At 44.8% G+C, this 24,559-nt stretch overlaps 1 protein-coding gene across 2 annotated transcripts in view; it reads right to left on the reverse strand.

Annotated features, from left to right (window-relative positions):
• The window catches only part of BCL2L1 (BCL2 like 1), a 36,337-nt gene that overhangs the window by 6,112 nt on the left and 5,666 nt on the right, over nucleotides 1–24,559 (reverse strand). For both annotated transcript variants that reach the window (XM_068261917.1, XM_068261918.1), the window contains one exon: nucleotides 9,919–10,575. In XM_068261917.1, the coding sequence (XP_068118018.1) occupies nucleotides 9,919–10,407 (489 nt within the window). In that variant the 5' untranslated portion in view covers nucleotides 10,408–10,575. The remainder of the gene's footprint in view (nucleotides 1–9,918; nucleotides 10,576–24,559) is intronic.

Below are 24,559 nucleotides of genomic sequence, written 5' to 3' on the forward strand. Positions count from 1 at the left end.
GTGTGCGTGTGTGTGTATAGGTGTGCGTGTGTGTGTATAGGTGTGCGTGTGTGTGTATAGGTGTGCGTGTGTGTATAGGTGTGCGTGTGTGTATAGGTGTGCGTGTGTGTGCCCACTGTTATGCTGGGAGCACACGATAAGTTCAATTCTCTGCTCAATCGTTTTTTCGCTCGATTTTCCATTCGATTCTCTTATCTTCCGCTCGTTTTTGTTATCTTTTTCCATTCACTTCTATTAGAATTCGAGCGGTAAAACGATCGAGAGTAACATCGGACATGACATACGCGTCTAAAAAATGTAATGTGTGTTCCCAGCATTAGTCCATGTGCCACTGGCTCCTACCGTTGATGGTAGACGGAGTTTAGCAATATAATATCCTAACTCTAGCCTCCAATTCAAATTCAAACTAAATACACTGGAAGCTGCCACTATATGCATAATTAACCTTGCGGCCTACGGCGGTGCTCAAATTAACAGAGGGTGCGTGCGTCCAAATTCCCTGCTTCGTAACATGGGCTCACATAAGATAGTGTATTGTGCTTTGCACTGACCTGCTCCTACAGAAACCAAGGAAGGAGTAGGGAGGGTCACAGACCATTACACAAACCACATGTACTGCAGTTTTCAAGAAGAGATCACGCCATCTAATGAAAACCATTACGTGTCATGGTAGGTGTAGTGAGCTCAGCCTGAGCACAGAGAGAGCTCTATGGGCCTGTGACTGGAGACACACTCACTGAATATAATGGTTCTGCATCACTCTAGAATGGTATTTTAAAGAGGACAAATAGTGAAATAATACGCCTGCAATGTAAGGTTCTCCATTACTGCGGATCCAAACTTTGCACAGCACACAATGAAACGTTTTTATTCCACATATTGCTGCTGAAGAAATATCACTGCTCTGTGTTCTGTGTTTGTTCAGGCAGAACAAAGGTCAGAAACCCACTAGGAGCGCTTTCTAAGTGCTAGTGATTTGAAAAAGCTCTTGCTAAGCTAATGCAATGCTATGGGGGATTTTTATAAAATCACATTGCTCAAGTGGGATCATACCCATAGCATTACATTAGCAAGAGCGTTTCAAATTAAAAAGCGCTCAGAAAAGCTCTTCTAGTGGGTCTCTGGCCAAAGAGTCTAATTAGTTCTTAGCAGCAGTGAATAGTGTGCCAGAGAGCTCTGCCTAGGCAGCTCTCCCCATACAGGAAACACCAAGGCTTAACCCTTTCAGTGTTGCCTGCAAAGTGAACCCAAGTCAAATCTTCAGGGTTTTTTTTTTTCTTCTTAGGATCTCCATAAATTGTAATGAAGCTCTCTGGCCACCCTCACCTGTGTTGCGGAGGCCTGTACCCAACTGTAAGTGACTAACCCTACCACTCGCCGAGCTGTGCAGTAGTAATAGAGAGCCTTACATTGCAGGCTCTCTGTTTTTCACCAATGGTCCATTTTAAATGTACTGGGAATCCTGGGAAGTGTGAAATTCCATCTTATAAAACAACAAGAGCGTAACAAGCAACAGACGTCACTCCCTTGGATGGAATGTCCTGGAGATAAAGCGGCGTATACGGCCTGTAAACAGCGACAGAGGAGTAGCTACGAGGCTCAGGCTTTAGTCACACTACATTGGGGTTTTTAGCTTTTTTTCTGCAGTAATCAGCACGAACAACCGATGTAAGGCCTCTTTCATACAGGCAGCAAATTCACCGCCTGTCAGCCGCTCTCCTGCATCGGCCGTGGGCTGGTTACTGCCCGGTACCCGCGCTGGACTGGCGGCCCACACATGGAGTCACCATGGAGTACGGCGACATCTGTGCTCAGACACATTACGGTTCTATGCCACTTGTCAAACGCTGGCACGCCTGGTGTTACGGTACAAACGCTGACATTCGGCTGTATTTTAAGTGTACCTGAAGGGGAAAAAAATTGCCCCTTCGGGAGGGGGAAGCCAGGGAATCCTACAGAGGCTTACCCCGTCCTCACCAGAGGGGATCCAGCGCAGGGACTCCCGAAGATCCGCTGGTCTGACGTGCGTGCATACACACTAGCGGCTCTCCCTCAGGCTCTGGCGGGTATAGGCGAGCCCTGATTGGGTCCGCTTTACTGCGCACTTGCAAAGCGGCTGTGTCTGCACAGTACAGCAGGCCCGATCAGGCTTAGCTATTTCCGCTGGAGCCTGAGCAGAAAGCCGATACTGCGCCTGCAGGCAAAAGTAAATATTATTTTCTGCTTGTGCTCCGGGCTGCCAGTGCTGGATCAGCTGGCGTAAGGAGACAGGGGATGCCTCATTAGTATCCAGAGGCCCAAAGAAGTTGCTTTAGCGCCAAAGCTGGGCATCGTCAAAGCACTAATGTTATACTGTGCACCCCGTGCAAGAGTAATTCAGGGATCCAGTGATCGCCGGTCCTCAAATTACATCTCCCTCCGAGTTGCTACAACTCAGAGGGGGGATAGTATTTAACGCCGCCTGGTGATTCAGTGGCAGCAGGGAGAGCCGCCATTTGCCCTGCGCCCTGCTGACTGGCGGCCAGACACTATGTAAGCCCTCTATATGCATTGTATGCAGTGGCCATATAATATTCTAGGCTATAGGATCAGCCTTCCTGCCCTGCAGACCCTCAGGCGACAGGTTGAGGCTGATTCTCTACAGACGCATCACTAGGCTGAAAGCCTAGCAATGTCGCACGAGGGATCGGATCGGCCACGTGCATTGTACGAGTGTACGAAGCTTTAACCAAGACTTTCACATTTACACCGACTTTAAGGGCTTGTTCACACTATGCGCATTTTCGTTTTTAAGTGCTGGCGATTTTAGAAATCGTTCTAACAGCGCTCATATAATGATTTCCTATGACAGTGTTCATATGTGAGCATTTCAATTTTATTAAAACCGCAAACGCGCTACATATACCATTTTCTGAGCATTTTTGCTCAGTGCAAGGTATAGGGAAATCGCTAAGTGCTTGAAAAAGCGCTTTGTATTGCGATTTCCCAAACGCTTTTATGGATAAATACATTATATTTATTCATTTCCGGGTCAAAGAGTTCACTTCCTGATGTCAGGCTTTACTTTATTTTCAAAAGCACTTAGTGAATGGCAGTTGCTCAGTTCAAATGTCATAATAGTGTGCAATGGGTTGGTGGAGGAGGCATCTTTGTATAGATCCTGCTTTTGTACAGAAATACATACTGAGAATCCTCCATGAAGAGATGAACTACACCAGTGATCTGCAAACTTGGCTCTCCAGCTGTTAAGGAACTACAAGTCCCACAATGCATTTGCCTTAATGAACCATGACTGTGGCTGTCAGACTCCCGTAATGCATTGTGGGACTTGTAGTTCCTTAACAGCTGGAGAGCCAAGTTTGTAGATTAATGAACTACACTAGTCCATAACCTGTCAGTTCTGTCAGGTTTCTATCGACTACTGTGAAGTGACAGCAGCATAGCAGGAAAGTAATTTATAGCTCGTTTTACTCTGGAAGAAACTTCTTATTTGTATTGCGGTGAACAAGCGCTGTTAGCGCGAAACGGACGTCCGCAGGGGGACACAGACCTGGCGCCCACTTAACCTGCCTTGACACCTGGCTGCCATTAAACTATAAGTGCCTTATCACAATAAAGAACCCTAACTGCAGTGCTGGCTTAGCCTCCTCTCTCTATACTCTTATTTGTATGCGTTTACACGCATTTTAAAATTTACATTTTTTTGCGATAGTGGTCCTTTAACCGAACACCTGAAATGCATTCTCACCTCATCCGTGAGTTCCACGTTGCGGTCTTACGTAGAGATGGTTTCACTGGTGAGAACACACTTGTGTAACCTCAGTGCAAGTGATAAGACGCCAGGGTGTAACTCACTATTGCCAGCAGCCACAGAGAGCTGGGACATTAGTTTAGGGCGAGGTTGGCCTGTAAGCCGCCGGGCGCTCCTAGAAGATCCCTGTAACATCCTCAGGAGTGCCTAAACCAGGAGGTGAGTAGACAATGGCATTCCTGACATAGCTTTTCGACTATTCAACTCCACTGGGGACACGGCCTTAGCAACAGGCACAGGGCTGCCTGGGAATACAAAGTTAGATTGACTCAACGCATTGTGCAACCTGCTTACTGATTTACTTACCCTGTGACCTGCATTCAAAGTGGAACCGCAGGCTATTAGTAAATAGATAGGGCTAGAGAACAGAACATTCAGAGGAAACGCTTCTCAATTTACCATATCCAAAGAAATGTCATCAAGCATTGTAGCAGAGCCTCTGATTGGCTTGTGACGGTACAGTGTGTGACGGTACGGCCAATGGAGACGGCGAGGGAATATGCTTTAGTATGAAAGATCAACCAATGACCCGACTGTTTAAAGCGGACCTGAACTCAGAACTTCCTCTCTGCTCGAAAATATAAGCAACAGCATAATAACCTTTACAGAAAAAACATTTCTTTGTTACAGCTGATTCAAATCCTGCAATAAATCTGCAATGTGTCTACTTCCTGCTTTCCTAGAAGCAGACATAGGGCTAACATCCTGTGTATACAAATTAGCTGCTCTGCCGAAGCAGCCAGCTGACAAAGCTGAGTGATCAAATTTTAGTTGTGATTAGTCAAAGATGAGAGGGTAATTTGGGCTTCTTCGATTGACAGCACCCAAATTACTGTCTGAGCGCCGATATAGCCGTACTTCACATCACAGCGGATGGTGGCGCATGGTGCACCCAAAATTCTTGCGCGGTTTTGTTCAATTTTGCCTTAAAATGACCCTTTAGTACCCCCTTAAGAGGATTAACAGACTTATCCCCATTGTTCATATACTGCCCTTGTCTCTAGGACAGTGACCACTATAGTGCATGAATCCCCCTCCACCCCCAAAACAATATCACAAGCCAAGTGTCATAGTTTCTAACACTGACCTGAATGGGAGGGGCTGTTTAAGGAGAGACAAATGGAAGTGGCACATGGCGCACCCCACCCCCACACAGGAAGGTGATGATGGGGGGGAGGGGGTTTGCGGGCCATCCTTAGTTTTGGGCTATCCTTACTTTTAGGGGAGGGAAAGAAGGGGGGGGGTATATAAATGGGCTTGAAATACTTAATGCATGAAGGTAAAGGAATGCTGTGTATATGAGTAATCTAACCATCAGACGCTCCTCCCTTCCCCTGACATCCATACATGGGTACAAGTCAGGGCATCTCCCCAGTGCTGCAGCCTATGAAGCACAGTAGTTACTATTGACATGTACAGCACAGCTGATTGATGAAGATGGCCATTGTAACACACAGTGTACACAATCTGTTAACAGTTTGTGGCTCGTACACGCTTGACTAAAGTTGGTTGAAGAAGCAGATAACGACCATGTCAGCTGATAGTCAAATAAGTGTACAGAGGATCACGACCACCGACTCCTCCAAGAGATCTGCCCGGTGGACCAACTCACCCCCCCCCCCCCCCCCCCACATAGCGACACAGCGTGTCGCCAGCTACCCTGCTGGCTCACGTCTGAAGCCCAGCCCAGCGATGTCACCCGAGCGCCTTGGGTCTGATCCCCGATGGGCGACTTTTGTCACATGAGTATATACGCAGGAGTAAAAGCACAACTAAATCATGAAGCAGATAAGCCGCTGTGTGTGAATACTGTACCTCATAGGCTCCTATACCTTCATGCCTCAAGTATCGCAAGCCTATTTACATACATCTTTTCTAACCTATTGGACAACTTTGGGTTGCTGGCAGGTGATGTCTGTGGAAGGATATACTGCTTTTTTGGCAGTTGGAAACAGCTGTTATTTCCCACAATGCAACAAGACTCCCACAGTTTGATGTCAGTACCTAGGTGCTGACATCACTGTGGGAGGGGCCTCCCACAATATCAGCCACTCAGAGCCCCCTGATGATCTATTTGAGAACAGGTAAGTATAATTTCTCTTGGTAATGGGATACTGATCAGCTACTGGTTGGGATACAGTTCAAACCTTGGTTACAGTTCCTCTTTAAGCCTTATTTACCATATGATAATTCTTGTGGGTTACATACAGAGATCTGGTCACTGCGACCAACACTGGCTTTTGTAAACAATTGTGACATCACAACCGTGTACGAGAGGAATCGGCACAGGAGACTTGGGCGCAGGATACAGCCTGTATGGCTTATCCTGCTCCTGCACAAATTCCCATTGATTTTAAATACTATTCCCCCTCCAGGCCGCCATGGATGGCCGGGATTGAAATAATTCGGATTCCAGCAATTGCTGGAGGCCGAATTATAGTGTTTTATAAGCAACTTCAGCTCCATCTTCTGACGGCGTTGAACTTACTCACTGCTGCGCCCAAGTCTCCTGCACTGGAATGGCAGTGTTCGTCACATCCTGTCTGCCCAAAAATCAAGATAGACAGACTAGGGTTGGGGTTTCTGCTACTACAGGAGATGAGCTTCAAACTACACAGCCATATCCTTCCTATCACAGCCACCCCACCACCAGAAGCCACACTTCCTGGCCTATGAAGCAGCTTTGTGTAGACAGGATGTGACATCACTGCGTACATCTGGTGGAATGGAGGGTCTTGGCCCATGGTGGCCATCACTCTATCCTACCCAGAAAGTCCCATTTAGTTTTTGGAATAAAAACAAAAAAGCAACAGCACTGTTTGTGTACTAATCACAACTTCCAGGACCTAAACAGACTTTATCCGGACAGCTACAGTACCAGAGAGGGGTAAGCATTGGAAAAGTATGGTACATCAACATTTAGCATTATTCCAAACTGAAATTATAATTACTGCTACAGCACCAATAAAGAGCTAATGCGGTGACCAGGGGGAGACTCATGCGGGCCCTCAGGTCCAGGGGTCCTGGTGCAGTCCTAACCTCTGCATCCCCTACTGCTACACCACTATATAAAATGAGAAATAAAAAATAGCTCCTAGGCATGCCAAATTGTCAGTAAAGATAGGAGAGAAACCACAGCTCACCACTCTTCCATAAACATCCAGGAGTAGGGATGATCAATGAGATGTAAACAGACCAATGGAATTGTACTTCAGCAGGTTTTGATTGGTTCATTTTCAATCTGCATAAATTAGCATAATGCTGCATCAACTCGAAATTATTTGCATCCCATGGACCATCTCTACCCAGGAGCTGGGTCATGGTTCAGCCAGATCAGTAACGAATACTTTACAAGAGAATCAGCTAAAAATGAGATCTACTTACCTGGGGCTTCCTCCAGCCCCTGGAAGCCTACGTATCCCTTGCTGCAGCTCCTCTCCAGGCCGCTCTTCCGGGGTCTTCTCTTTAGCAGCCTCTGCGAATGTGCGATCGTGCTCACGTGGCCGTGAGCTTTGCGTGCTGGTGCAGTATTGCTGCACCTGCGCACAATGCTACTGGCCACATGAGCACAATCGCACATTTGCAGAGGTCGCCAACCTCACTGGGTTGCCAGCTGCTAAGGAGGGGACTCTGGGGGGCTGCCCTGGAGCAGAGCTGCTGCGAGGGACACATCGCCTTCCAGGGCTGGAGGAAACACCAGGTAAGTAGCTGTCATTTTTCTTACATTGCCTGACGGTTTCTTTAAAATCTAAAGGGGAGGGACTTCCTCTTTGCAATGGGCGGAGGATGGAATGCCCTTCTCACAATCTTAGCAACAATAATGTTCCTTTTCCTGTGCATATTTCTGGGACAAAAATGGCCTTGTCTTGTGGTCTGCACTGCTTCTAACCTCCGATTATGTATTTTTATCATCCTATTTCCAGATTATGTTGTCCGAGTCTATTCCGGGGTCACTCTAAGTACAGCAATACCAAACGCCTGTCCAAGTCCAAGATGCTTCAGCTGGAGTCTGACACTGTGCCTGCCCCTTTCTGGCCTAGCAAGAGGCTGCCATTGCACAATTGTCATCAACAGTAGTCATGTGATCATGCAGACAGGATTAACCACTTGTATAGAGACAGCTACGCTCTCTCCAGCCCAGAACTAAACCCCCTGCATAGAGACTGCTGCACTCTCTCCAGCCCGGAACTAAACCGCCTGTATAGAGACTGCTGCACTCTCTCCAGCCCAGAACTAAACCATCTGTATAGAGACAGCTGCACTCTCTCCAGCCCAGAACTAAACCTGTATAGCAACAGCTGCACTTTCCAGCTCAGAACTAAACCGCCTGTATAGAGACTACTGCACTCTCTCCAGCCCAGAACTAAACCTGTATCGAGACTACTGCACTCTCTCCAGCCCAGAACTAAACCTGTATAGAAACAGCTGCACTTTCCAGCCCAGAACGAAACCGCCTGTATAGAGACTGCTGCACTCTCTCCAGCCCAGAACTAAACCATCTGTATAGAGACAGCTGCACTCTCTCCAACCCACAACTAAACCGCCTGTATAGGAGACAGCTACACTCTCTACAGCCCAGAACTAAACCGCCTGTATAGAGACTGCTGCACTCTCTCCAGCCCAGAACGAAACCCCCTGTGTAGAGACTGCTGCACTCTCTCCAGCCCAGAACGAAACCCCCTGTATAGAGACTGCTGCACTCTCTCCAGCCCAGAACTAAACCTTTATAGAAACAGCTGCACTTTCCAGCCCAGAACTAAACCCCCTGTATAGAGACAGCTGCACTATCTCCAGCCCAGACCTAAACTGCCTGTATAGAGACTGCTGCACTCTCTCCAGCCCAGAACTAAACCCCCTGTATAGAGACTGCTGCACTCTCTCCAGCCCGGAACTAAACCCCCTGTATAGAGACTGCTGCACTCTCTCCAGCCCAGCACTAAACCGCTTGTATATAGAGACAGCTCAGCTCTCTCCATCTGATATAAAGCACAGTTAATGTACAGGTATATCTTGAGAGGAGCTGAGGGATGTGGTCATGTGATCACCGCCCAGGGCTTTCTCACTGAGTCAACATATTACCAGTTTGTTACAGTACACAGAGGAATGGCACTGCCACCTCCCTGGCAAAAGGAATATTTGTTGCAGTCTTATTAAGGCAGAAAAGCTTCAATGACAACCGAGTGAATGGCAAGGTTTCCCACCTGCAGAAATAACCCTGCGGCAGGCTGGCGTGGTACTTCCCTCTGGAAAACCCCGGGGGTTTACTGCTTGCATTAGGGGTGTTCTATCCCAGGCAAGGGGAGAAAAACTAGCCTTTAGTTTTACAAAAGCAAAATGAAAGAGTAGTGGAGGGGATTCGGTTTGTTTTAGGATGCTACACACAGGCCTGGTGGTTCTGGGTCTGCATAACTTTTTATAGCACTCATATTAGTGCCAAGGCTACAACCAATGGGAAAGCTAGATGGTTTTAAGTGTCAGGAAATACAATTCGATTCTAAAGCCCCTTGGCTTTCGAGCTTGTTTGGGCAGGCAGGAAGTGACATCACAGTTACCGGCCAGCATAGGGCTCTGGCTCAACAGTTAGTATCCTCGTAGTATATTCACTAAACTGTAGTAACCATAATAACGTTCATAGGATGAGTAGAGTGTAATGCATTGCAATGTACTAAGCTAAGACTTTTAGGGGAATATGTATAGTCAGCCTTTAAAACTTAACCATTACAGCCAAGTTCAGGCACAGTTTGTACATGCATTTAAATACAAAATCATTGTTGGATAATTAAACACAAGGAAAATGTGTTTTATACAAAAAATAATAAATGCCTGCTTCTCTAACTCCTAGATCCTCAGCAACTTCTGCTGCCTGCTTCCTCCCCTACCACTCCAGGTAACTAAAATGTAAAACAGAACTTGTTCCCAACAGGTTTACTGTAAGCAAAATGCTTCAGTAAATCATGTCAATAGAATTTTCAAAGCCCCATACATTTTCCATACCCCATATTCAACAGCTTACCCCAAAGCTCCACTCATCTTCCACCCCCTATATTCCGCACATTACCACAAAGCCCCACCCATCTTCCATACCCCACCTTGCCCCAAAGGCTTACCCAGCTTCCATTAGTTTGTATCCAGGGTTCTAAAAAGGAATCCAAATAGGTTGCCATCCACTGAATAATCCTAGGCAGCAGTTCCTCCATTTCCTTATCGGCGCTCTCAACACACAGCGCCCCCCCAAAGGAGAAGAAAGCCACAATACGCCCCCAGTTTATGCCGTCTCTGAACAGTTCTTGCACCACCTGTTCAAAGCTTTGGTAAGCTGTGTCTGGGGTGATGTGCAGCTGGCATGTCAGGTCACTAAAAGCACGGCGATATCGCAGTTCAAATTCTTCTGATGCATCCAGCAGAGCCTGCAGCACGTTTTCTGCCACAGCTGTCGGCACGCTTCCTCGTGGGCTGGGCTCGGCTTGATCTGCGGGGGAGGTGCCATTAGCAACTATCTCAGGCTGAATATCAGTGCAACAGTGAGGGTTGAAGCCTTTCTTGGTAAGCTTCCGGCATACAAAGTTTTGCACAAGACTCTTGCTGCCCCCTTCCATCCTCAGGATTGAGATATGATCATGTCCCAGGGCTGTCAGGAAAGACCCAGCGAGCACAGCATATGGAGCTGCAGATTTTATCTCATGGTACAAGGACGACAAGAGCGTCACTTAGCCTTGGTGACAGTATATCGCATGAAATCAGGGCCACGTACAACACCAGATCGTCTGAAAGAGAAAGCACTGCAAAGTCAGAAACATGGCTGAACGCAGACATGCCAAGCAAAACTTACAGAAACCCCAAACTGAGAGGAATATGGAGGCTGCTGCCTTCATTCTATTATAAACAATGCCAGTTGCCCGGCTACTGTGCTAATGCTCCGCCTTTAATACTATAAGTCACTGGCCCAGAATGAGCAGCAGATCAGATGCTGTGACTCCTCTGGCTGCACATGCTTATGACTCAAACACAACTAAAGGCAAAAGGTCAGCAGGACAGCCAGAGAACCAGCGTTTTTTTTTTATAATAGAATGAAACTGGTAGGCTCCATATTACTCTCATTTCAGGTTCCCTAGAACTGCTACCATGTGGTTTCTTACAGAAACTTGTTCACATATGTACTACAGTAAGTGAATACTCCCATCATTTATTTATTTTAGTATTTATATAGCGCCAACATCTTACCCAGCGCTGTACAGAGTGTATTGTCTTGGCACAATCTACTCCCTACCATAGTCATATGTCTATGTATGTATCGTATAGTATATGTATCGTAGGAGTGCCGGAATGCCTGGAGGAAACCCACACAGACATGGGGAGAACATACAAACTCCTTGCAGATGTTGACCTGGCTGGGATTTGAAGCGGGGAGAGAGATTGCTGCTGCGGGAGAACTCTTCTCTCTTGATATACTCTGCTGGAGGACTCTGCTCCTTCCTCTCTTTCTCCTGATATACTCTGTGCTGCTAGAGAACTCTGCTCCTTTCACTATCCAACCCTCATCTCCTGATATACTCTGTGCTGCTGGAGGACTCTGCTCCTTCCTCTATCCAACCCTCCTCTCCTGATATACTCTGTGCTGCTGGAGGACTCTGCTCCTTCCTCTAACTCTCCTCTCCTGATATACTCTGTGCTGCTGGAGGACTCTGCTCCTTCCTCTATCTAACTCTCCTCTCCTGATATACTCTGTGCTGCTGGAGGACTCTGCTCCTTCCTCTAACTCTCCTCACCTGATATACTCTGTGCTGCTGGAGGACTCTGCTCCTTCCTCTACAGTGGTTTGCAAAAGTATTCGGCCCCCTTGAAGTTTTCCACATTTTTTCACATTACTGCCACAAACCTGAATCAATTTTATTGGAATTCCACGTGAAAGACCAATACAAAGTGGTGTACACGTGAGAAGTGGACCCAATATACATGATTTCAAACATTTACAAAAAAAAAATAACTGCAAAGTGGGGCGTGCATAATTATTCAGCCCCCGTTGGTCTGAGTGCAGTCAGTTGCCCATAGACATTGCCTGATGAGTGCTAATGACTAAATAGAGTGCACCTGTGTGTGTAATCTAATGTCAGTACAAATACAGCTTACAGCTGTAAACCTACCAAGACAAGGCCATCCACCTAAACTCACAGGCCCAATAAGGAGAGCACTGATCAGAAATGCAGTCAAGAGGCCCATGGTGACTCTGGACAAGCTGCAGACATCTACAGCTCAGGTGGGGGAATCTGTCCGTAGGACAACTATTAGTTGTGCACTGCACAAAGTTGGCCTTTATGGAAGAGTGGCAAGAAGAAAGCCATTGTTAACAGAAAAGCATAAGAAGTCCCGTTTGCAGTTTGCCACAAGCCATATGGGGGACACAGCAAACGTGTGGAAGAAGGTGCTCTGGTCAGATGAAACCAAAATGGAACGTTTTGGCCAAAATGCAAAACGTTACGTGTGGCAGAAAACTAACACTGCACATCACTCTGAACATACCATCCCCACTGTCAAATATGATGGTGGCAGCATCAGGCTCTGGGGGTGCTTCTCTTCAACAGGGAAGCTGGTCAGAGTTGATGGGAAGATGGATGGAGCCAAATACAGGGCAATCTTGGAAGAAAACCTCTTGGAGTCTGCAAAAGACTTGAGACTGGGGCAGGGGTTCCCCTTCCAGCAGGACAACGACCCTAAACATAAAGCCAGGGCAACAATGGAATGGTTTAAAACAAAACATATCCATGTGTTAGAATGGCCCAGTCAAAGTCCAGATCTAAATCCAATCGAGAATCTGTGGCAAGATCTGAAAACTGCTGTTCACAAATGCTGTCCATCTAATCTGACTGAGCTGGAGCTCTTTTGCAAAGAAGAATGGGCAAAGATTTCAGTCTCTAGATGTGCAAAGCTGGTAGAGACATACCCTAAGGCTACTTTCCCACCAGGTCGTTGCGTTTTAGGGGACGTTATGGTTGCATAACGTGCCCCTAACGCAATGCCTGGTGGTGTTGGATGTGGACGTCAGAGCGAGACGCGTTGTGCAGCTCACTCTGACGTCCGTGATACGTACTCTTGAACGCATGCGGCATCACGTGGTCCCGCCAGCCAATCGCCGCTCCAGGAAGTAAACACTGCACACGTCACAAAGTGCAGTGAATATTAATTAGCCATGTGCCTGGCTGCTCTCCCCTCCTCCCCAACATTACTGAGCATGTGCAAGCAGTCTAACACGGCTTAGCCGCGTATAAAGTACTGCATGCAGTACGTTGTCTTGATGTCTTGTGTTACAATGTAATGCAACATGGGCACTGTGAACAGCCCATTGATTTTTCATTACTGTGCGGTGGGCTGCGTTACAGGCTGCACCAACGTGCGCCTGTAACCTCCCACTGTGAAAGCAGCCTAAAAGACTGGCAGCTGTAATTGCAGCAAAAGGTGGTTCTACAAAGTATTGACTCAGGGGGCTGAATAATTATGCACACCCCACTTTGCAGTTTGTTTTTTTTAATGTTTAGAATCATGTATGATTTTCGTTCCACTTCCCATGTGTACACCACTTTGTATTGGTCTTTCACGTGGAATTCCAATAAAATTGATTCAGGTTTGTGGCAGTAATGTGACAAAATGTGGAAAACTTTAAGGGGGCCGAATGCTTTTGTAAGCCACTGTATCTAACTCTCCTCTCCTGATATACTCTGTGCTGCGGGAGGACTCCTTCCACTATCTTACCTAATACTTGGCGCTGTTGGAAAACTCTCAGCAGGGAAATTTGCCACATCCCCTTAATTACTAGAGTGATGATTTTTCTCTCCTACTAACTAGAATGGGCACAACGGTAGTGGTATGTATAACTTGCACACATACCTGTGCCCTCTACCCCCGCAAGGCATGGATTTACTTCCTTTCAGTACTTTCCGGGTATTTTGCACACAGACTGTGAACAGTGTGTGTATTGTGAAAGCTGCAGCGAGCGTGACTATCTCTTGAACAGATTTACACGCATGGCTTCCACCTTCGGGGGACCGCGTGATCATCATCACCCCACAGAGAGTAATGAAATAAAACATCTCTCATTATGGGAACACACATCAGTAGTGACATCACGTGTGTCATGTGACTCAGTGCCAGTAACGGCAGACTGAGTAATGAGGTCACCTAGTGTCACATGAGTTACTGCAATGGAGGGTTACGTACAGACGTGCACAGCGACATTCTTTCAACATTGTAAGTAAACTTGTCATTATTGCACAACTCCCTCCGAGGAGAAGAAGAAACACAATAGTATGGTATTGGCAGATTTACTGCAGATTCCCATCCGCTTCTGCTCTGGAAGTGATAATGCAAGATCCTGCAGAGATTTCTTGCCAGGAAGTGCTAAGCCTGGGTTACCAGGCCTGGCGTTATGATTGAGAAATCTGGCATCCCTTTAGCTTTACCGTCTCACTGTGGCCATACATCAGGCGACTTGGCGCCCGATCGACCTATCCGATTTGATTATTACAATCGTGCCGAAATAGGTTGCATGTATCGATCTGACATAATGCAAGATGTAGGACCGACATGCTTAATCGTGTGAGAGGCGCTAATGGCGTGCGATTATGGGGGCGAGAAATTGAACCCCTGGCACTGTCCCTCTAAAGCAAAAAAAAAAAAAAAATCAAAAAAAAAAATCAGCAAAATCGAATGGAAATCAGATCGGAACTATCGGAAATGATCTATCGAGCCATCTATCTGACAGAAATGGTGCCTACCAGGTATTACTATCTAGCTTTTTTCTCTCTCTCTCCTTTGGTAGACTACAGGTGCACTTTAAGAATTGTATTTGTTTTCTCCCTGCACATTTCCTGTCTAACCAATATAAACCAATAAACCCTTCCACACCTTGATATCAGAGTGTAACTGCTGCATTTTATTATTATCATCCTTCGCTTTAACTTGTGATTGAGTTAGCCATTTGCGAGCTGTAAATAATCAGAAAGGCATGCCATTACCAGATCCACCCTGTGTGTGCTGAGGAAACATGCTCGGGTTGCAGCACTGCGCACACAGATACTGCAATTACAAATCCGATATCAGCCAATAAGCATGGGGACGGCCATTATGCAACCAATGCCTTTGATATCGCTATCTGGCAATATTCTAATCAAAGGCTAAACGTGAATCGGTCATAATCTGCTGGGTTTAAAGAGGACCTGAACTCTTGCACAGGACAGAAGGGAAACAGAGAAATGCACCCTGTATGTATTTAGAGAGTTTAGCCTGTCCAGTTCCCCTTTGTGTCTAATCACAAATGTAATTTTATCTCTCCCCTGTCAGCTGACTGCCACAGCAGAGATGGCAGAAAAGCTAATCTGAAAGCACAGGAGGTTAACAATATGTCTGCTTCCATGAAAGCAGTAAGTAGACACACTGCAGATTTATATCAGCTGTAACAAATACATTTTTTTGTTTAAAGGTTATTATGCTGTTGATTATCTTTTAGAGCAGAGAGGAAGTTCTGAGTTCAGGTCAGCTTTAAAAAATGCCCATACAATCAGCAGAGGACAATGCTCATGTTACCTCTCCGCCTACAAAGACTACATAGAGAAACCAAAGCACTCCTAACAGGAGAGCAAATCCAGCACAGGCAGCCTATGACACACAGATGTTGCACAATAGCAAGTCCCAGCATGTCCAGGCCAGTGAAACATGCTGGGGCTTGTAACCTGGCCACACATCTAGCGATCTGACTGTACGATCCATTCAATGCAATGACTATCGCATCGAGAGAGAATCGCGTGTATTCCAGTCTGCCCAACTGATGAAAAGTGGCTGATATCATGTTGAATCAACCAGCTTAAAGTGGACCTGAACTTAGAACTTCCTCTCAGCTCTAAACGATATGCAGAAGCATAATAACCTTTAAAGTAATATAAAATATTACTGAAGCAGGCAGCTAATACAGCCAAGGGATCAAATTAAAACTTGTGATTAGTCACAGATGAGGGGGAGTCAGAAAGGCTAAACTCTCTAAATACATACAGGGTGCATTTCTCTAGGTTCCCCTTCTGTCCCATGCAAGAGTTCAGGTCCCTTTTAAGGTAGCCATACATCAGGCAATGATGGGCAGATTCGATCAAGAGAAATCTCTCTGATCGAATCTGATTAGAGAGCGATCTGTCAGTTGCTCATACACCCCAGGCCGATTCCCGATCGATTTTAGCATCAAAACTCTCGGGAATCGGTCTAGTCCACCGCCTTGCTGCTGCCCCCTAGTGTATAAATGTGCATGTACATTTTTGCAGTTATACATTACCTGTCCTGTGTTGGAGTGCCCATCCGTCTTCCAAATCCACCTCTCTCACATTAGCACCACCGGCGGTGTGTATACCACTAATGGCAGAGCGGCAGATTCAGAAGATGGACAGGCATCGCGACACAAGACAGGTAATGTATAATTACAGTGGTTGTCAAAAGTACTCGGCCCCTTTGAAGTTTGCCACATTTTGTCACATTACTACCACAAACATGAATCAATTTTATTGGAATTTCACGTGAAAGACCAATACAAAGTGGTGTACATGTGAGAAGTGGAACGAAACTCATACATGATTCCAAACATTTTTTACAAATAAATAACTGCAAAGTGGGATGTGCGTAATTATTCGGCCCCCTGAGTCAATACTTTGTAGAACCACCTTTTGCTGCAATTACAGCTGCCAGTCTTTTAGGGTATGTCTCTACCAGCTTTGCACATCTAGAGACTGAAATCCTTGCCCATTCTTCTTTGCAAAACAGCTCCAGCTCAGTCACATTAGATGGACAGCATTTGTGAACAGCAGTTTTCAGATCTTACCATAGATTCTCGATTGGATTCAGATCTGGACTTTGGCTGGGCCATTCTAACACATGGATATGTTTTGTTTTAAACCATTCCATTATTGCCCTGGATTTATGTTTAGGGTCGTTGTCCTGCTGCAAGGTGAACCTCCGCCCCAGTCTCAAGTCTTTTGCAGACTCCAAGGTTTTCTTCCAAGATTGCCCTGTATTTGGCTCCATCCATCTTCCCATCAACTCTGACCAGCTTCCCTGTCCCTGCTGAAGAGAAGCACCCCCAGAGCATGATGCTGCCATCACCATATTTGACAGTGGGGATAGTGTGTTCAGAGTGATGTGCAGTGTTAGTTTTCTGCCACACATAGCGTTTTGCATTTTGGCCAAAAAGTTCAATTTTGGTCTCATCTGACCAGAGCACCTTCTTCCACATGTTTGCTGTGTCTCCCACATGGCTCGTGGCAAACTGCAAACGGGACTTCTTAAGGGCTCTTTCACATTAGGGCAGATTTTCTGCGTTTCAACGCAAAGGATAAAGTTTGCGTTACCCAAGGTGAAATGAAAGTCCATAGACTTTCATTTTAGCTTTCACATATAACGCAGCCTTTTTGTGCGTTGCGTTCCACTGCACCCAGGCGCAGTTTTTTGGCCAACGCTAGCTTTATGCGTTACAATGTTAGTCAATGTAAAACGCACACTATGCGCGTTTTTAATCCGTTAACGCAGGCAATCAGTCCCAGAATGCAACAGAGTAACAATGTAGAAAGTTGAAAACTAAAAGAAAAAAAAAATTATCTGCGTTTTCCTATGTCCTGTAACGCATTGAAAACGGATTAAAAACGCACACTCACTGCAGTGCAACGCATATCAAAACGCATTAAAACGCGTACAACAAAACGTATCTCCAACGCAAGCTCTGATGTGAAAGAGCCCTTATGCTTTTCTGTTAACAATGGCTTTCTTCTTGCCACTCTTCCATAAAGGCCAACTTTGTGCAGTGCACAACTAATAGTTGTCCTATGGACAGATTCCCCCACCTGAGCTGTAGATCTCTGTAGCTCGTCCAGAGTCACCATGGGCCTCTTGACTGCATTTCTGATCAGCGCTCTCCTTGTTCGGTCTGTGAGTTTAGGTGGACGGCCTCGTCTTGGTAGGTTTACAGTTGTGCCATACTCCTTCCTTTTCTGAATGATCGCTTGAACAGTGCTCTGTGGGAAGTTCAAGGCTTTGGAAATCTTTTTGTAGCCTAAGCCTGCTTTAAATTTCTCAATAACTTTATCCCTGACCTGTCTGGTGTGTTCTTTGGACTTCATGGTGTTGTTGCTCCCAGTATTCTCTTAGGGCCCGTTTCCACTATTGCGTTGCGGAATCGCCGGCGAATCCCCGCAGGCAAAATCGCATGTGGGTGCGATTCCGCATGCGTTTTTTGCCGCGATTTCGCATAGGTTAGGGTAATGCGATTTTAACCATGTCACTGCCTGTGTGAATTAACATGGGTACCTATGCGAAATATCGCATGTGAATTCGCAGCAAAAAAATGCATGGGTAAAACGCATGCGATTTCCCTATTAAATACATTGCGTGCGATTCGCCTGCATTCCACGCGCAAGCGAATTCTGAGGGCTCTGCCGTGCAGAAAAACGCACAGCAAAACTGACAAGTGGAAACAGTCCCATTCACTTGTATTGGCTGTGCGAATCTGCATGCGGGCAACGCATGCGGATTCGCAATAGTGGAAACGGGCCCTTAGACAACCTCTGAGGCTGTCACAGAGCAGCTATACTTGTCCTGACATTAGACTACACACTGGTGCACTCAATTTAGTCATTAGCACTCATCAGGCAATGTCTATGGGCAACTGACTGCACTTAGACCAAACGGGGCTGAATAATTACGCACACCCCACTTTGCAGTTATTGATTTGTAAAAAATGTTTGGAATCATGTATGATTTTCGTTCCACTTCTCACGTGTACTCCACTTTGTATTGGTCTTTCACGTGGAATTCCAATAAAATTGATTCATGTTTATGGCAGCAATATGACAAAATGTGGAAAACTTCAACGGTGCTGAATACTTTTGCAAACCACTGTACACACATACATGCACATTTATACACTAGGGAAACAGTGCCGGGGGTTCCATCACTCGTCCCCATATCGTTCGCCGTTGCTGCCTTGGAATCGGCAATTTCTTAAAGTGAGGAGTCAGAGTTGGAAGGGCTGTGAAGTCAGAGAAATTTTAGGTCCCTGGAGTTGATGGTTACATAAACTGAGGAGTTTCAGTCTGATGATTTTTGTACTTCCTCCTCAGCCCTGATTTTCAGCCAACCATTATTAATTTACAGCTATAAATGTAGCTGAAAATCCAAGCAGAATCGAGGTATGCACCTACTCCCTTGCCCAAGACCCAGGTATACTACAGGTAAACATTAAAGAGGAATTCCAGTGAAAATAATGGAACCAAAAAAGTGCTTCATTTTTACAATAATTATGTATAAATGATTTAGACAGTGTTTGCTAATTGTAAAATCTTTTAAATCCCTGATTTACATTCCGACATTTACCACACGGTGACATTTTTACTGCTGGTAGGTGATGTAGCAGCTGCATGCTTTTTTTGAGCAGTTGGAAACAGCTGTAAACCCTATGTTAGTTACCTGGTAACTTCATTTTTAGTAACCTCCAGGACAGGTCCACCATGAGACGACATAGGCTCCTCCCAGGAACAGGAAACGTCCAATTGAGTACTCTATAAATTTTATCAGACACCCTCACTCGCCAGTATAACACAAGAACTGTTCTTTAGGTAACACCAAGGGTGTCATTCATATTATTATCATTAATATAAACATATATATACATATATACACATACCCATACATACATATATATATATACATACATATATACATACATATCCCTTAAGTAGGGTGGGTTACGGACCTGTCCTGGAGGTTACTAAAAATGAAGTTACCAGGTAACTAACATAGGGTTTTTCCAGTAACCTCCAGGACAGGTCCACCATGAGAAGATGGGCAAGAATCTTACCATTTAGGGTGGGTTAGCTGCCTGCAGAACTTTTCTTCCAAAGGATTGCTGTCTTGCAGACATCAGATTCACCCTGTAATGTCTTGAGAAGGTGCCAAGGCTTGACCACGTAGCTGCTCTACAGATTTCCTCCGGCGTAGCGCCCGCTCTGTAGGCCCATGACGTAGCTGTTGCCCTAGTAGAATGGGCTCTTACAACCCCTGATAAGTTTGACCCTGTCAACTTATAAGCCTCCTCTATACATAATCTTATCCACTTTGCTATTGTTCTTTTAGACATCTTCATGCCCTTAGAAGCCCCTATAGTATTTATAAATAAAGCTCTAGACCTTCTAATATCTGCCACTGCTTCTAAATAATTTATCAAACATCTTCTGACATCCAATGATGGTTCTGTATTATAAGAAGGTAACGTAATCTCCTGAGATCTGTGAAACCTCGTAGATACTTTCGGTAGAAATTCTTCACATGTCTTCAGAATCACCTTATCATTGTAGATAGTGCAGAATGGTTCATCGCAACATAAAGCCTCCATCCCACTTACTCTTCTGGCTGACGTAATTGCTATTAAGAATATCGTTTTCATTGTTAATAACTTCAATGATATATCTGACAATGGTTCAAAGGGCTCTTTCTTCAACACCCCCAAGACTAAGGATAAATCCCAGGTAGGGATCTTCCTAACAACCAATGGTCTCTTCCTCTCTATAGATCTAAAAAATTGAATGATAAGAGGATCCTCTGCTAACTTAACATCTAAAAATGTTGACAATGCCGCCACTTGGACCTTCATAGTACTAAGGGCTAAGTTCTTCTCCATTCCATCCTGCAGAAATTCCAAAACCATAGGAATAGTATCACCTGAAAACCCTGACTGTTTCTGCCACATATTGAACGTCTTCCAATATTTTAGATATATCTTACGAGTTATATTCTTTCTACAGTCTAATATTGTCGTAATTACTCTCTCTGAAAGACCCCTTTTTCTCAGAGGAGACCTCTCAGAAGCCAAGCGGACAGGTTTAGATTTGGAATGCAACCTGGGCCTCTTCTTGACTTCAAGATCACTGATTCCTTTTGTGGAATCCTCCATGGACCGTCCAATCTCATCTTTAGAAGTATTGGATACCAACTTCTTGGCCAGTCTGGTGTTATCATGATCACCGTAGTCCTTGACTGTATCAACTTCTGTAACACCCGAGGTATTAACTGAATCGGAGGAAATGCATACGCCTTGTTGAATACCCATTTCTGGCTCAGTGCATCCACTGCCTCTGCCCCCTCTCTGGGATTCAGTGAATAAAATCTTTTGCATTTTGTGTTTTGTCTGTTCGCGAATAGGTCTATTTGAGGACGACCCCACTTCCTGACTAATACTCTGAATATCCTGTTTGATATCTCCAACTCTGTATTCGATAGTCTGTGTCTGCTTAGAAAATCCGCCATGTTGTTCAAAGATCCCTTTAGATGAATTGCTGATAACGATAGGAGATTCTCTTCTGCTAACATCAATATTTCCATCGAGAGCTCTAGAAGCTTTTCTGATCTCGTTCCTCCCTGACGATTTATGTATGCCACAGCTGTGGTATTGTCTGTCCTGATCTGAACATGCTGTCCCCTTAATAGATGTAATGACTGCATCAGAGATTCTTTTATTGCTCTTAGTTCCCTGTAATTTGAGGACTGGTTTCTTACTGTTCTTGTCCAAAGACCCTGAAGAATTCTTCCCTCTAAATGTGCACCCCATCCTAGTAGGCTTGCATCTGTAGTCACCACCTTCTGTGTGGGATAACTCCATAATCTTCCCTCTGTGAGGACCTTCTCTGTCAACCACCATTCTAGTGACTTTAGAACTAGTTCCGGTAACGTTAATGTCTTCTCTAGATCCTCCTGTTTCTTGCTCCAGTTCTCCATCATCCAGAACTGTAGGTTTCTCGTGTGCATTAGAGCCCACTGAACAGCTGGAGAAGTTGATGTTAGAAATCCTAATACCTTCATGATTTCTCTTATTGACATGGTTGGATCTGCCTTGCAATCTACTATAATTCTTTTTGTCTTTAATACTTTTTCTTCCGTCAGATAAAGTCTCTGTGTCTGTGAGTCTATCAAGACTCCTAGAAATTGTATTCTTGATGTTGGTTGAAGAACCGACTTGTCCCAGTTTATGATCCATCCCAGATTCTGTAACTGCTCTAGAACCGTCTCTGTGTGATCCTCTGCCTGTTTGTTCGACTCTGCCACAATCAGAAGGTCGTCCAGATAAGGGATGACTAGAATCCCCTTTGTGTGAAAGTCTTTTATTACCTCTCCCATTACTTTTGAAAATATTCGGGGAGCTGACGATATTCCAAACGGTAGGACCTTGAATTGAAAGTGCTGAACTAGTTTCTTTTTCTTTACCGCAAATCTTAGGAATTTCTGGGACGAGTCTCTTACTGGGATGTGCCAGTATGCATCCCTTAGGTCGATATTTGTCATTACACATCCTGGGGTCAGTAAGTTTCTTACAGAAAAAATCGATTCCATCCTGAATCTTAGATAAGATACAAAGGGATTTAAAGGCTTTAGATTGAGTATTAACCTGAACTTCCCCGTCGGTTTTCGTACCAGGAAAATCGTCGAGTAAAATCCTTTGTGTTCCTGACTCTTTGGAACAGGGACCACTACCTCTTCCTTCACCATATTCTCTATGCTGTTTACCAACGCGAATCTCCTTTCCTTGTCTCTTGGAAGAGGAGTCGCCACAAATCTTTTTCTTGGAAATGATTGAAACTGAATTTTGTATCCCTGTCTTACCAGATTGAGAATGAAATCGTTTTTTGTTATTTTTGACCATTGGGAATAATACTGCATTAGCCGACCCCCAACTCTTCCTTTGGCGTCACTTTTTTTCTTTATTGTCTGTGTTACGAAAAAGAAAATTCCTTTTCGCTCCTTCCTTATTAATGGCCCAGGGTTTCTTTCTCTGTTGAAACTTATCCCTATTATCCTGCCTGTTTCTCCTGAAAAATCTTTTGTTCTGAATAAACTTCTTTTTCTTTGGAAACCCTTTCTTCCTATCGGAAGTTCTCTCCAATATTTCATCTAGCTGGGCTCCGAACAGCAGTTCTCCATCAAAAGGTATATTACACACCCTAGCTTTGGAGGCCTGACTTCCATCCCAGTTTTTTATCCAGAGATTACGTCTGGCCGTATTAATTAATGCACTTGTTCTAGCATTTACTCTAATATTTTCTGCTGCAGCATCCGTAATATAATCTGTAGCCTTGGCTACAACCTCTAATGATTCTAAAATTTCTTTTTTAGATGCCCCCCTCTCAACATTTTCCTGAACCTTCTTTACCCAAAGGGCTAATACTCTTGAAACACAAGTCGTAGCTGCCGCAGGCCTAAAGTTAGCTCCAGCTGAAGACCAGGCCTTCTTTAAAGCAAATTCGACTCTCTTATCTTGTGGGTCCTTGAGGTATCCCAGATCCTCAAATGCTAACTCGTTGTCCTTATTCACTTGTGAGAAAGCTGCATCTAATCTGGGGCATCGATCCCATGTCTTTATATCCCCCTCTGAAAATGGAAATCTTTTAACAAACCCTTTGGACATGAATAATTTCCTATCCGGAAATTTCCATTGACTCATTATAGTATTCTTAGTGGATTTGTGAACAGGGAATGTCAGTGGTTCTGATGGCTCCATTCCCTGATATAATTTATCATGAATTGATATTTCTTCCGTCTTTTTGGGTTCTATTTTAAGAGTGTTATTAATAGCTAAAATGAGTTCATCCGTCTCATCCGCTGGAAATCTGAATCTAGAAACCTTCTTAAGATCCGACTGACTTTCCACACTCCTTACTGAGGATGCATCAGACTCATCATCATCTCCTTCATTATCCTCATCCTCTTCCATAGCTTCCTCTTCTGATGAAGAGATCACTCTTCTTTTATTTGATTTACTTTTATGTTTACCCGGTTGTTCTGGCTGTATCGGATCAGAACTATGCTCAGGTGCTGTACCAGCCGCTGTGCCAGCTGATGCTGTAACTACTTCCACTGCCGGATTCACAGCCTCTGATAGAGCTTCTTTCAAGGATTTAATTGTATCTGTCATCTCTTGTTTCATCACTGATCTAATTTCTTCCTGTAATGTGCCTGACTGTTCCTGAACTAACTTCACTAGGCAAGGTTGACAAAACTGTCTGGCATAATTATGGGCAAGCTTTGTGTCACAGAGCGGGCACCGCCTTCTTGGCCTTGAAGGGTCAGTAGCTTCTGTGCCCTACAATAAAACATATAAAAAAACACAGTGTCACCTAAAGTCCTCTACAGAAGAAGGACACCCAGGTGCATATACCTCTAGTAGTGATAATACAGCCATCACCCAGACAAGGCATCCATGATTGTGTAGTTAGAATATGTTCTAACTATACATAATAGATAGACTAAAAGATCTTCATCAATCTATTTAGTATTTCAAGACAGAATATACAATATTAATCTGTATATAACAACATCTGTAAAAATACCCCACAGCAGATTATAATATGCGAAATAGCAGAATCCATGTTTATAAAATAATTGCAATCCACTATAATCACGGATTTCAGATATCTGCCAGATACATAATAACTAATAATATGTCAATGAACAGACCTCAGAAAAGACGCTAAGCAGACAACCCGCGTATACTGCTATACTGATAGTACTATGTATACATTCTGTGTATAAACAGACCTCAGCATAGATGCGGCGTACTAGCGTATGGCTCATACCATAAAGGTCACCAAGCCTCCGCCAATCTCACCTTTCCCGGTTCCTGCTTAGCGTCCATCCCGCTCCGCTCTCCAAACGAAATGCCGAGCCATGCGGGTTTCCGGC

The sequence above is a fragment of the Hyperolius riggenbachi genome, chromosome 12 (genome assembly GCF_040937935.1).
Source record: "Hyperolius riggenbachi isolate aHypRig1 chromosome 12, aHypRig1.pri, whole genome shotgun sequence".
NCBI classification, from domain to species: Eukaryota; Metazoa; Chordata; class Amphibia; order Anura; family Hyperoliidae; genus Hyperolius; species Hyperolius riggenbachi.